The 12053-nt window shown below is 54.7% G+C and overlaps 1 protein-coding gene across 1 annotated transcript; it reads left to right on the forward strand.

Moving 5' to 3' along the window:
- Positions 1-366: 366 nt before the first annotated feature.
- LOC136993299 (small ribosomal subunit protein eS4-like) lies at positions 367-5668 on the forward strand. The gene is made up of 6 exons (XM_067304449.1): positions 367-378; positions 1140-1320; positions 2000-2097; positions 4040-4211; positions 4712-4869; positions 5505-5668. Exons 1-6 carry the CDS (start codon positions 367-369, stop codon positions 5604-5606), a joined length of 723 nt encoding a protein of 240 aa, XP_067160550.1. The 3' UTR covers positions 5607-5668.
- Positions 5669-12053: the final 6385 nt, after the last annotated feature.

Consider the following 12053-nt stretch of genomic DNA (forward strand, 5'->3'; position numbering starts at 1 on the left):
AAGGGAGTGAGCTGCTTGCTCCCGTTGGGACTGGAAGCAGGCCCATGCAGATGGGCTGTAGTACTTCCTGCCTCCTGAGGAACAGGAAGGTTTAAATTGTTCCTTCCAGTGAAGAGCCTGGATGCTCTTGGAGTGAAGGCCATTCGATGTTGTAAGGGGGCATTGGAGAGAATTGACCCAGCGCAGCGGTTTTGCTGCAGGGAGCACAGGCTAGCAGTGAGAGCTGGGCTTGCAAACAAATGAGACAAATGTGCCTGTGGCTATGCTCTCAGCTTGGAAATAAAGGCCTAGCTGCCACACCATTTGCCCCATGGCCAGCCTTCCTGCTGGGGGATAGCCCACAGGCCTGATGGTTTCCCCTGTTAAATGACTGTTGATGTAAGTATGTAGGTCTGCTCCCTTCCCAAGGATCTCCTTGATGCAAGGTTTGTTTTCAGCCTTCCCCACCTGGCCAGCCTGCAGCCTGCAGCTATAGGTCTGCAAGAGATCCTTGTTTCACTCAGCTCTGTGACAAGCGCGCTCTTTGCAGCGATGGCATCACCTCCAAAAGATAGCAAAGGCCTTCCCCAGCTTGTCCGCAGGTGCAGAATTAGCTGAGCATCTCTGGCCAGGTCCTTGGACTGGTTTGAGTCCTACCTCATGACTGGATAGAAACACTGCCTTTCGCTGGGTGCCTGTCGCAGGCAGTAGGAGTGGTGCTGCTCTATTTATTTCTGCACCACTCTCTTCCTGTTGTGCCCCTGCAAGCTGTAACTTGCCACCCTGACACAGCAGCCTTCAGGCTTGTTTCCAGGCCTACCTTATATAACCTGTCGAGGGCCACACAAGACAAGGGACACACTGTCACTGCCACAGCTTGGCACAGCAGCTCAAGGCACTGTGGCTCCCCAGCAGCAAACTGAGGCAGTTTGGTAGTGTAATGGGGAAGGGGGTATCTGCTGTCAGATATTCTGTGAGTAGTTCTTCTGTTTCCTCTTGCTCGTAAGGAGTAAAGCAGTGAGGTAGTAAGGCTTGGGCTCTCTGCAGCAGTCGTCAGATGTCCTGAGAGGTGTTGGAGTGCTTTTATTCCTATGGAAAGTGACGCTTGATAGCTGCTGGTACGTTTGAGCAACCAGAGTAAGACGTTTTTCTGTTTGCAGGCACCCCGTCCATCTACAGGCCCTCACAAGCTGAGGGAGTGCCTTCCACTCATCATCCTCCTGAGCAACAGACTGAAGTATGCCTTGACAGGAGATGAGGTCAAGAAGATCTGCATGCAGAGGTTCATCAAGATAGATGGCAAAGTTCGCACAGACATCACCTATCCTGCTGGCTTCATGGGTTAGTGAAGAGGGTTGGGGCACATACTAAATTTGGTGAGCAGTTGTGGAGGATCCACGCCGGAGCAGGTACACCCCTGAAGGGACTGCAACCTGTGGAGAAACCCACGCTGGGTTTTTGTCCCCAAAGTCAACGTTTTTATTTATTATATTATTTAGAATCTTTTCCTTCAGGGACATGTGCAAGGCATCTGCTCTGCAAAAGGAATGCTGATGTTTTCTCAGTTTTCTGAATGCCATGACCTCTTCTCAGGAGACTATTAACAGTTTTGCTTCCAGTTCTCTGACTGGATCACCAGTGGGGAGAGTGCTTCTACAAATGCATCCTAGTTTCAGAACTTATTGAACAAATTGCATAAAGCTGCTGCTCCAGATTCTCTTGGCATGACAAGTGACTATAGCTATTAGCTTCTCTCTCTTGACCTGTTTATTGCTGTGTTTTTCCTTTGTTGGAGTAGACTGGTAAACTACAGATATTTCATGGGGCTGTTCTGGTACACCGGGGGGAATGTTTTGTGAGGCTGGCAAGATTTGGAGGAAAGGTGCTTTCTAAGTTTGCCTGAAAAAAACTACATAAGCAGTTGTTACAATTTCATTTATAGTTGTGCTCTGCTATGAATATCAACTGTATGTATGAATACTTAAGTGTTAACTCATTTTATTTCTATCTCTGAAATCAGGTGTCATCAGCATTGAGAAGACAGGCGAGCATTTCCGCTTGGTGTATGATACCAAGGGCCGTTTTGCTGTTCACCGTATCACAGCTGAAGAGGCCAAGGTGAGGGGCTTGATCTTGGTGTAAACGTGGACCACACTGGGTTTTGCTGGGGCAGTGTCTCATGTCTGGTATCTCCTGAATAGGAGCTGTTTTCTCTTTTCCCTGAGAGCTCAGTCTGTGACACCTTTCAGGAGACTGGGGAACATCTCCTTTCTTGGTTAGGGTATGGAGTCTTCAAGGAGGAAGGTCTGTAGGTGATGTGAGGGCAACTTACAGCCCTCTGCGTAGGGGTGTTTGGTGCTTGAGTGATTGCTGTTGGCATGGGTTGGAGTCCTTTTACGGGCAGTTTTCTCCAAGCCCTTTTAGGTTGATGGGCATGGCTTTACTGTGGTTTAGCAAGCCTTAATGTAGAGCAGCACAAGGTAACAGTGATCAGAAACTGTGGAGACCTCGTTGCTGCTGTACTGCCCGTGGTGCAAAAGCCAGACTGTCTTAATTGAAGTTTTGCCTTGTGGGCCCCTGAGGGTCTGATGATAGTGGAAGTGCTGCCCTGGCTCTGCCTCCAGCTGGACAGTGGGGGCCTTTCTGTGTCATACCTGCATGTATGTTGCTGCTTCAGTATTCTTGCAAGCAACAGGTTAGTTCTTGGATGTGCTGAATGCTTGCAGTACTTGAACGGACAAAAGCATTTGAATCCTAGGACCACTTTGATACAACACAAAGCAAAGCTGCTGCTTGTGCGTCTTTCAGTTGAGCAGTTAGAAGTGGAGTATCCAGCATAAAAGGCTCTGCAGGCATGAACTGCTCAGAGACAGAAATGAGGTGGTTCTGGAAACAAGCTTGCCCCCAGGCAGGAGCTGGTTTCCAGAGGCAGTTACTTGATGCTTTGAGTCTTGTTGATCGAGCAGTGACAAGCTTCATACACTTAGCCTTTTGGTTGAAGCTCTGAGGGGCTGTGTGTGCACACACAGCTTGTCCCCTTTATGGTCATCCAGAGGCAGAAAGGGCCTTAAGTTGAATGGAACAGGTTGAAGCAGTACTAGTTGTGAGGACTTTGCTTTGGCAGTGCTTTTCAAAGCTTGCTTGTGAACTTCTGGACCGGCTTTGGTGTTGAAAAGGGTTCTTGAACTCTTCTAGAACAGACGCAGGAAGGTATTTATAAAACTGCCCTCTGTCTACAAGTGACTCCTCTGTACAGTTCCTCAGCCCAAGTGTGTTGGTGTTTCTAAGCTGCAAGCCTGCACTCTGGTTCATGTGCCCCAAATGGAAGGCTATACAGGCACACAGCGATGCTGAGGGGAGGGCTGTCTGGTGGGCTGCTATGCTCTCTCTGGCTGTGCTGGGAGTGGCTCCGGCATGTGTTTGTGGCCCTGGGATTTATTTTTCTCTCTGGCTACCAATCTGTGTTGCACCATGAGTCCCAATGTGGATGTGAAGGAGTTCAAGTTAAAGGCTGCAGGGAGAGCAGACTGTCTTTGAGAAGGGGTACAGATTTCTTGTAGGCCCTGTGGAAAGGCAGCCTTTGCCTCCCCTGTGTGACCAACAGGGCTTTCAAAGCAAAATAAGGCAACTCCACCTTTGCATATGCTTTCCTAGGAAAATGCATCCAGTGTTTGCAGGGAGACCCGAGCCCTGAGCGGGAGTCTTCAGAAGGGTTGGCATTTGTTTGCAGTATCAGGTTGTGTGCTGGTACTGATATGATTTCTTGGGTAGCTATAGAAAGCTGTTCCCAAAACACGGGTATTTTCTGGTGGGGCCGTGGCATAGTTGCGTGGCAGCCTTGCGAGAGGAATTACTGGGGCTGTGAACTGAGCAGCAGTGAGTTGCTGTCTGGTCTCCTCTGGGGATCCCAAGTCCTGAAATGTGTCGGAATGCTTTGCTTGGGGACTGAGGCCTGGTGTGACTGGCAGGCTTTCTGAAGGGGAGGACATGTGCGCAAGAGTGCCCTGGGCTGTGGTGCAGCTCTCTGCCTCAGCTGAGCAGAGTTGGCTTTTGTTTGCAGTACAAGTTGTGCAAGGTGAGGAAGATCTTTGTGGGCACCAAAGGAATCCCTCATCTGGTCACCCACGATGCCCGCACCATCCGCTACCCAGACCCCCTCATCAAGGTGAATGATACTATCCAGATTGACCTGGAGACAGGCAAGATCACAGACTTCATCAAGTTTGACACAGGTAGGTCTCACCTCCTCTGTCTGTAAGGTACTGTGTTCTCCAGAGGCATTGCTGGTGGAGAGCAGTGTGGAAGTTAGCTGCAGCTGCTGGGCACCTTCCCTTTGAAGCAGAGATGGCAATGGTGGCAGCCTTGTGAATGGCTTTGTTGTTTCTATGAGGCATCTCCAGCTATAACTGCAGTTGGGATTCCTGTTGGAATGAGGATCTGTCAAGCTACTTGCCCAGTAGTAAAAAAGGCCTTTCCTTGGTGTTCACGCAAGTGATCAAGTGATAGGGAATGTTTTTTATAGGCCTTGGGGCTTCACTGGAGCGTGCCAAGGTTCCCGCAGGATGTAGGCATTAAAAGTTGTGCCCTTGTGTTCTGGTGGCCGCTTTGTGTCCCTGTGCTGCTCTGCCCATGGCGTTCTTCTGCAGCAGTGCTCCTGAAGGACCCGTGTGGAAGTGGTTCATCTTGGCACCTTGTGCAAACTCTTGTCTCACCAGCCTTTCCTTTGCCTTAGGTAACCTGTGCATGGTGACTGGTGGTGCCAACTTGTGCCGTATTGGTGTGATCACCAACCGGGAGAGACATCCTGGCTCATTTGGTGTGGTTCATGTGAAGGATGCCAATGGCAATAGCTTTGCCACCAGACTCTCCAACATCTTTGTTATTGGCAAAGTAAGTGTGCACAAACAAAAGGAGGATTGGTCCCCTCCTGTTGTTGGGGGCTGCTGGCTGAAGATGGGAGTTGTTCCTGTCTTCTGTAGACAAATGCCTTCCCACTCTGGATGCCTGCAGAGTGAAGCTCCAGTTGTGGCATCAGCCCTGGCTCTGTTGCCTGTGGTTCTGTCTTCTGCAGGCTGATGGGTCTGGGAAGGGGAGGTTGCTGTAAATTTAGAAGGGATGGCGATGTTTTCAAGAAAAAGCCGTGTGGCTTTTTAAAGCACGTTAAAGTTTGGAACTGTGCCTTTCAGGTGGTGATGCAGTCTTGGCAATGACTCGAACTGAGAGTCCCGAGAGGCCTTTTCCTAAGACTTCTTCTGTTGCCACCCTTTGTGGCCTCTTTTGTTCAGGCTCTGAAAGGGCTGTTTTGGTTTTAGCTAAAATGCCTTCCTCAGGGATGTAAATAAAGCAGTAGTAGACTTTTACACTGCAGTTCCCCACTGGGCTTCTATTGGGCAAATGATGTGGCTATTTCTGTCTGGCCAAGCTCCAGGAGGATCAGGATTTTGCTCCTTTTTCTCCCTGGGAGGGCAAGCTCTGTTCCTCTCTGGGTTTCTTGGTATGATGTGTTGTCTTCTTCCTTGCTTCAGGGCAACAAGCCTTGGATCTCCCTGCCCCGTGGAAAGGGGATCCGCCTGACCATTGCTGAAGAGAGAGACAAGAGACTGGCAGCCAAGCAGAGCAGTGGGTAACTCCAGCTTAGGCGCAGCAGCAGACCTTTCTATTTGTCAATTAAACTGTTTACCAAACTGAAGTTTGTAGGTGTTGTCCTTCCTCTGCACTGAGTCTTGTTCAGTCTCGGTCTGAGAGCTGACTACTCTGCTGGCCTCCAGGGACAGACCTCTCCCTCCTGTTCGGTCCTGGAGGCTTGTGCTCCATCGGCTATAGTCCCAACCATGGATGCTGTCTGGAAAGACATGTTGGCAATGCTATGACTCTTTGCAGGAGGTCTGTCCCTTCCAAACAGAAAGGATTTATTTGGGAATGACTGGCTGCTTTTGCATGGGTGCTGGGCCCCAGTGGGGAAAAAATATCAGGAGGTGTAACCCAACTGGCTTGAGGTGGTGGCAGAAACCCTATTTGCCCTGCTGTTGCATTGCTGCCTCTGCCTGTGGGCAGAACCAAGGGGCTAAAGCTATGGAAGGGGCTCAGACCTCACATGGCAGCAGAAGGGTTGCGGGGGACTCAAGTATGGCGAGTCCGAAGGGACAAAGCACCTGGCGTGTTTTGTCCATTGTTGCCGGGAGTGGGGGGTGGGGGGGGGGCCTTCCTACTGTGGGCTGTCAGTAACATTAGGCTAGGCTGGTCCTGAGCTTTGCTGGGGGATTCCTTAGCTCGCAGCTTACCTGGGGAGGGATGGAAACCCAGAAGTGCTGGGAGGGAGGCTGTGAGAAGTGAGCAGCAAGACAGTGCAGACTCACAGGCCTGGATGGCTGAAGAGCAGAATTTGGCCCTGAAGGGCCAAGTGGCCCAGGACTATGATCTCCAAGGAGCACTTCTTCAGGCCTGCGGACAGTGAGGCATCAGCACTGGTAGAGGAAGATCAAGGTGAGAAGCATTGCAACTGGAGGGACAGGAGTCTGTGAAAGCAGGCAGGATGCAGCTGAAGGTGCATGGGGAAGCTGGCTAATGTCATTGCAAGGCCCCTTTGTGTGATCTCTGAAAGGTCCTGGCGATCTGAGGAGGTTCTTCGGGGCTGGAGAAAGGCAAATGTCACAGACATCTTCCAGAAGGGCAAGAAAGAGGATGGGAGGAACTAGAGCCTGCGCAGTCTGACATCAATCCCTGAGAAGGTGATGGAGCAAATCCTCCTGGGAGCTGTCTCCAGAGAAACGATGGCCGCGAACAGGCTTGGGAAGAGCCAGCAGGGATTTACCAAGGGCAAGTGGTTGCCAGGCAGACCCTGACGCCTTCTCTGATTACCTGTGGGGATGAGAGGAAAGTGGTGGAACCTGGTCTTTTGCAAGCTTTCCAGCCCAGTCCTCCACAGCCTCCTTATCACAGAAGAGTTGTGGTTGGAAGGGACCCCTGGAGATCATCTGACCCAACCCCCTGCTTAAGCAGGGTCGCCTAGAGCAGGTTGCCCAGGACCGTGTTCAGTTGGGTTCTGAATATCTCCAAGGATGGAGTCTCCGCTAACTCTGGGCAACCCATTCCAGTGTTAAACTACCCTCAGAGCAAAAACTTCTTTTCTTCTTGTATTTGGAAGGAATTGCCTTCTGGTTCAGTTGGTGCCTGTAGTGGTGTCCAGTGACAGGACAAGACACACAGAATAGGCTGGCCTCATTCCCTTGACACCCTCCCATCAAGTATTTATGCACACTGAAAAAATCCTCCCTGGACCTTCTCCAGGCTGAAGAGTCCCCTAGAGGGGATGCCTCACCTTCCTTCAGCTGCTGGCAGCACTCTTCCTGGAGCAGCCCAGGATACCATTGACCTTTTGTTGCAAGGGCAGGTTGCTGGCTCATGTTCAGCTGGCTGTCCACCGGTATCCGCAGGTCCTTCTCTACCAAACTGCTCTTGAGCTTGTCGGCCTCCAGCCTGTACTGGTGCCTAGGGTTATTTCTCCTTAGGGGCAGGACTCTGCACTTCCCTTTGTTGAACTTTATGAGGTTCCCGTCTGCTAGTTTCTCCAGGCTGTCGAGGTCCCTCTGACTAGCAGTCCAACCCTCTGGTGTATCAGGCACTCCTCCCAGTTTTGTGTCATCAGCGAACTTGCTGAAGGTACATTTGGTGCCATCATCCAGGTCATTAATGAAGGTGTTAAACTGTTTTGGCCCCAGTATCAACCACTGGGGGAGGCCATTAGAGGCTGGCCTCCAGCTGGATGTGCTGCTAACCACACCCCTCCGAGCCTGGCAGTCCAGCCAGTGTTCTGTCCACCTCACTGACCACTTATCTAGCCTGCACTTCACCAGCTGTCTACGAGGAGGTTCTGGGACACAGGGTGTCAAAAGCCTTCTTAAAGTCAAGATAAGCAGCATCTACTGCTCTCCCCTCTTCCACCAAGCCACTCATTTCATTGTAGAAGGCTATCAGCTTGGTTAGGCATGACTTCCCCTTCATATAGCCATGCTGACTAGGCCCAATAACCTTCCAGTCCTTCACATGCCTGGAAGTGGTAGCCAGGATTTCTTGCTCCAAAACCTTCCCAGGGCTCGAGCTGAGGCTGACAGGCCTGCAGTTTCCTGGATGCTCCTTCTTCCCCTTAGAGCCCAAACAGGTGAGAGATGGGCTGGATATGTGACAAGGAGATGGGTGCAAAACTGACTGATCATTTGCTTGGGTTCCTCCCCTAGGCTCAACGTGGGAGAGACTGCATCTGGGACTAGTATGGGGCTCTGCTGCCTCTGACAGACACAGACGCGCTGGAGCAAGCCCATCAGAGGCTCCCAAGCTGGTCGGGGGCTGGAGCACCGGGGGTAGGAGGAGAGGCCAAGGGCGCTAGATGGGTTTGGCTTGGAGAAGAGAAGGTGCGGGGGGATGTTACTGCTGCCTGCAAGTGCCTAACGGGAGGGTGGGGAGAGGGTGGAGCCAGAGCCTTGGCAAGTTGCAACTTGGCAAGTTCCCGGGGACAGGGTGGGATGCAATGGCACGGGTTGCATCATGGGAAATTCCCATCAGAGGTAGGAAGAAACCACATAGCCTAAGGGTGGTGCAACACTGCAGCAGGGGCCCAGGGTCATGGGGGAATCCATGCTTGGGGACAGTCACACCTCGATGGCGCCAGGCCTAGGGAAAGCTGACCTGGCAGCAGGTGGGAGCAGAGATGTTCAGAAGCCCCCTCCCGCCCCAGCCGCTCTGTGTTTCTGTAGCTCAGTGAACGGATTTGTCTCCAGCTCTGTCTGGCTTCACTGGCATTGCCTGCACTGGTCTGCCTCTTGAGAGGTCGCTGACACCAAGCAACAGAGCGGAAAAAGCTCCCCAAGTTTTTATTGCAAGCAGAAGTTGGCCATACCCTGACAAGTGCTTGTGTGTGCATCTGCGTGTGTAGGACATCTGTCCTTGAAGGCCCCCGTCTGTGGCAGGGTTGTTGGGTCTTCCTAGCGGCAGGAGTGCTCTGGGGCAGTATTTCTGTCGCCCCCAGGACAGAGCGTGGCTCTGGCTGCCCATCTAAGCCAGCAGGTCCTCTTTACGTGCCATGAGCTGAGGCTGGAAGTGGCACGTGCTCTGGGGCGAGCTGAACACCTCCGGCGCGATCGCGTGCGTCTGTGCTGCTCTCCCTCCTTTGCGCTCCTCATCGACAGGAACAGCCGCGATGTCAGGGGAGGCACCTGGCACTTGTGTCCCGGCCCCGTCCCTCTCGCTGCCCCGTGAGACAGCTGCAGGAAAAAGCTCTGCGCAGAGCCCGAAGCAGTGTCGTGAGGAGCGAGGGTCGTTGCCTGGGAGCCGGTGGGTCTGGGAGAGCAGCGATGGCTGTGGGAGGAAGGAGAGGCGTGGGTGAGGGGCTGTGCGAGCGCAGGACAAGCACCTGCTGCCCCCTGCCACCAAGGGCTTTCCCAAGACGTTGTGGCTTAGTGCAGCCGGCCTCAGTGCCCCTTGCTGGGCCAGGCTGGGCCTTCTGCCCACAGAATGGCTCTCGACTCGCATACGTACCTGGGTCACCTTCTGGCATGTCTCTGGAGGAGGAGGATGGATTTGCATCCACTTTGTGCTCAGAGGGAAACTGCAAGGGGAGAGTAAAAAAGCAGAGGTGAGTGCCATCAGCTCACAAAGCTCAGGGGACTGGTGGCCTGGCATGAACGGGGGGAAATGGTACACGGCGTGGGGATGCTGCGAATGGCCGCGAATGGCCAAGGGAAGGGTCCTGTGACTGGTGGGCCAACGGGACAAGGCTTGTGATGGGGCTGTAACAGCAGGGCTGGGCTGGAGGCCGTAAAGAGCAGGGCGGCAAACGGCGCCAGAGGAAGGGGGCTGGCAGGGTGGGTGTGGGAGGTGGCTGCTGCTGTGGCCGGCCCTTTCCCTCCTCGCTCTGCATCCATCCCCCAGCTAGAACGCAGTGCAGGGCGTGGAGGAGGTGTCAGTCCTTGTGTCTTAGGTGGGCTGGAAAGGAGAGCACCAGGCATCTCCCCACCACGCACACCCCAGGTGGACCTCACATGTCTGCTCCCTTTGATGGTCAGTGCTGGCCACCTGCTCCTTGCTCACCCGGTGTGGAGGGCCTCCAGCCAAGGGCGAAGATGCTGGTTTTGCTTCTGGGGAGCCTGACGTGGGGAGGGGTGCACTGGTCCCCTCTTGCCGAGAGCCTCCGGCCAAGGGTGAATCTTCTGCCTCGGCTCCTGTGGCCACTGCCTGGGGCAGAGGCGCGCACTGTGGGTTGCCGGCTGCCTCTCTGTCAGCATCTGTGGCCTCGCTGTCAAGCGAGCAGGGCACGTCCTCGTGGCGCGTGTGTGTCCGCGCCAGTAGGCTCTGGAGGCTCGGTCGGACCCAGATCACATAGACAGAGTCAGATTCCTCCAGCTGCTGCTCTTCTGGCAGGTCCTTGTCAGCATCCTGCTGCCTCGCTTCCTCCTCTGTGGATCCGCCTTGCTCTTCCTGCAGCGCTGCCTGGACTCTGGTCCCTGCCGCTTCCTCCCGCTCCTCCTTCAGAGGCTGCTGTTGTGGGCCCCTTGCTGTTGGTGGCCGTGCTAGCCCTGCTGGCCTTCTGCCTCTGCCCAGGAAAGCTGGCACGCTTGCCCCCACGAGCATGGGGAGCAGGTCCTTGCTGAGGCGCCAGGGCTGTACTTTTGGCACGTGGCGCCGTCTGGTCCTGGGCTGTGCTTGGCAGGGGTGCCGAACTGAGCGTGTGTGCCACCAGCCCCTGTGGCGCAGCCACACTGAGCTCCTCCGCAGCTGCATGCGCACGTGGTAGTGCCTGCTGGCTCTCCTGCTCATGTCCACGGCTAAGTTCAAGGCTGCAGAAACGAGCGAGTCGACTGAGTGCTCAGGAGAGGCAGCAGATGGTGTGGGGCTGTGCGGAGCAGGGCCTGGGCTCTCAGCCCTCCCTGCGATGTCCAGGTCACGGAGGGGCTGACCAAGGGCGGCCAAATCAGGCAGGGAAGACGATGAGGAGTCGGCTTGGGCCATTTCCCTGTGGGGCCCGGCAACGCTGTCTTCTGCAGAGCCATGCGGTACCTCAGTGAAGGAGAGGCTGGAGCTGGGGCTGGTGCTCTCGCTGCTGGTGAGTCCAGCCTCCTCTGCCACGACCCTGCCACTGGTCTCCAACGGCAGGCGATCGTCTGCGGCAGAAGATGGTGTTTCCCCGTGTGATGTCCCAGCAAGAGGCGCTTGCACGCTGGGAGGCTGCAGGTCTCCGCTCTTTGACGCTGAGGACTCGCTCAGGATTGAGTCGTGGCTGTGCACCCTCGCGTTGCGGGCCTGTGGCAGACTTGGCAGCACGGGGTATCTTGTCCAGGACTTGTCCCACTCCATGGATGCTGGGCCACCTTGGCTTGCCCCTTCAGCAGTGCTCTGGGCTCCCTGGAGAAGGGAGTGTCCTGAAGGCTGCTGGCTGATCGGGGGAAGAGTGATCCTGCTGCCGTGGCCTTGCGATGGCCTTGGTGTTGCCAGTGCTGCTCTGGAAGAGCTAGGCCTGGCCTCTGGCGTGGCGGGGAAACGCTCTTCCCTTGCCCTGGTGAGAGCAGAAGCACCCTGCTCGAGTAGTCGAAGGGGAGCACCACTACCAAGTGGGAGGTTTTCCCTGCTGTCATCTTCGGTGAAGTTCTCAGCAGGCCATTGAGGTGCATCAGGCCTGCCTCTGGCAGAGCATCCCGAGGATGTTGGCAGAGCGGGCAGCTTGAGTAGACTTGGAGATGCTGCCATTTGACCTCTACCTGTGTGCAGGGACACATCTGCCTGGGCTGCTGCCCTGGTGGGGAGAGGCAGCAAGCATGGCACAAGTGGCACCTCTTCACTTGTAAAACTCCCGCAGGGCAGGGCCTCCGCGTGCTCCACCCTGACCATCTGCAACAGAAGGCAAGGAGAAAGGCCGAGTTACTGCGGTGCTTTCTCCCACGCGCTCCTTCCTTCCCTCCCAGCTGGCAAACCTCCCTGCTGGGAGCCCCAATGGCAGCGCTCAATCACGCGGGCGGCTGCCACCCTGCTCCCAACCACAGGCTGCAGAGGGGGCTGGTCAGTGCCGGGCAAGGGACAGGCAAAGG

The sequence above is a fragment of the Apteryx mantelli genome, chromosome 13 (genome assembly GCF_036417845.1).
Source record: "Apteryx mantelli isolate bAptMan1 chromosome 13, bAptMan1.hap1, whole genome shotgun sequence".
Classification (NCBI taxonomy): Eukaryota; Metazoa; Chordata; class Aves; order Apterygiformes; family Apterygidae; genus Apteryx; species Apteryx mantelli.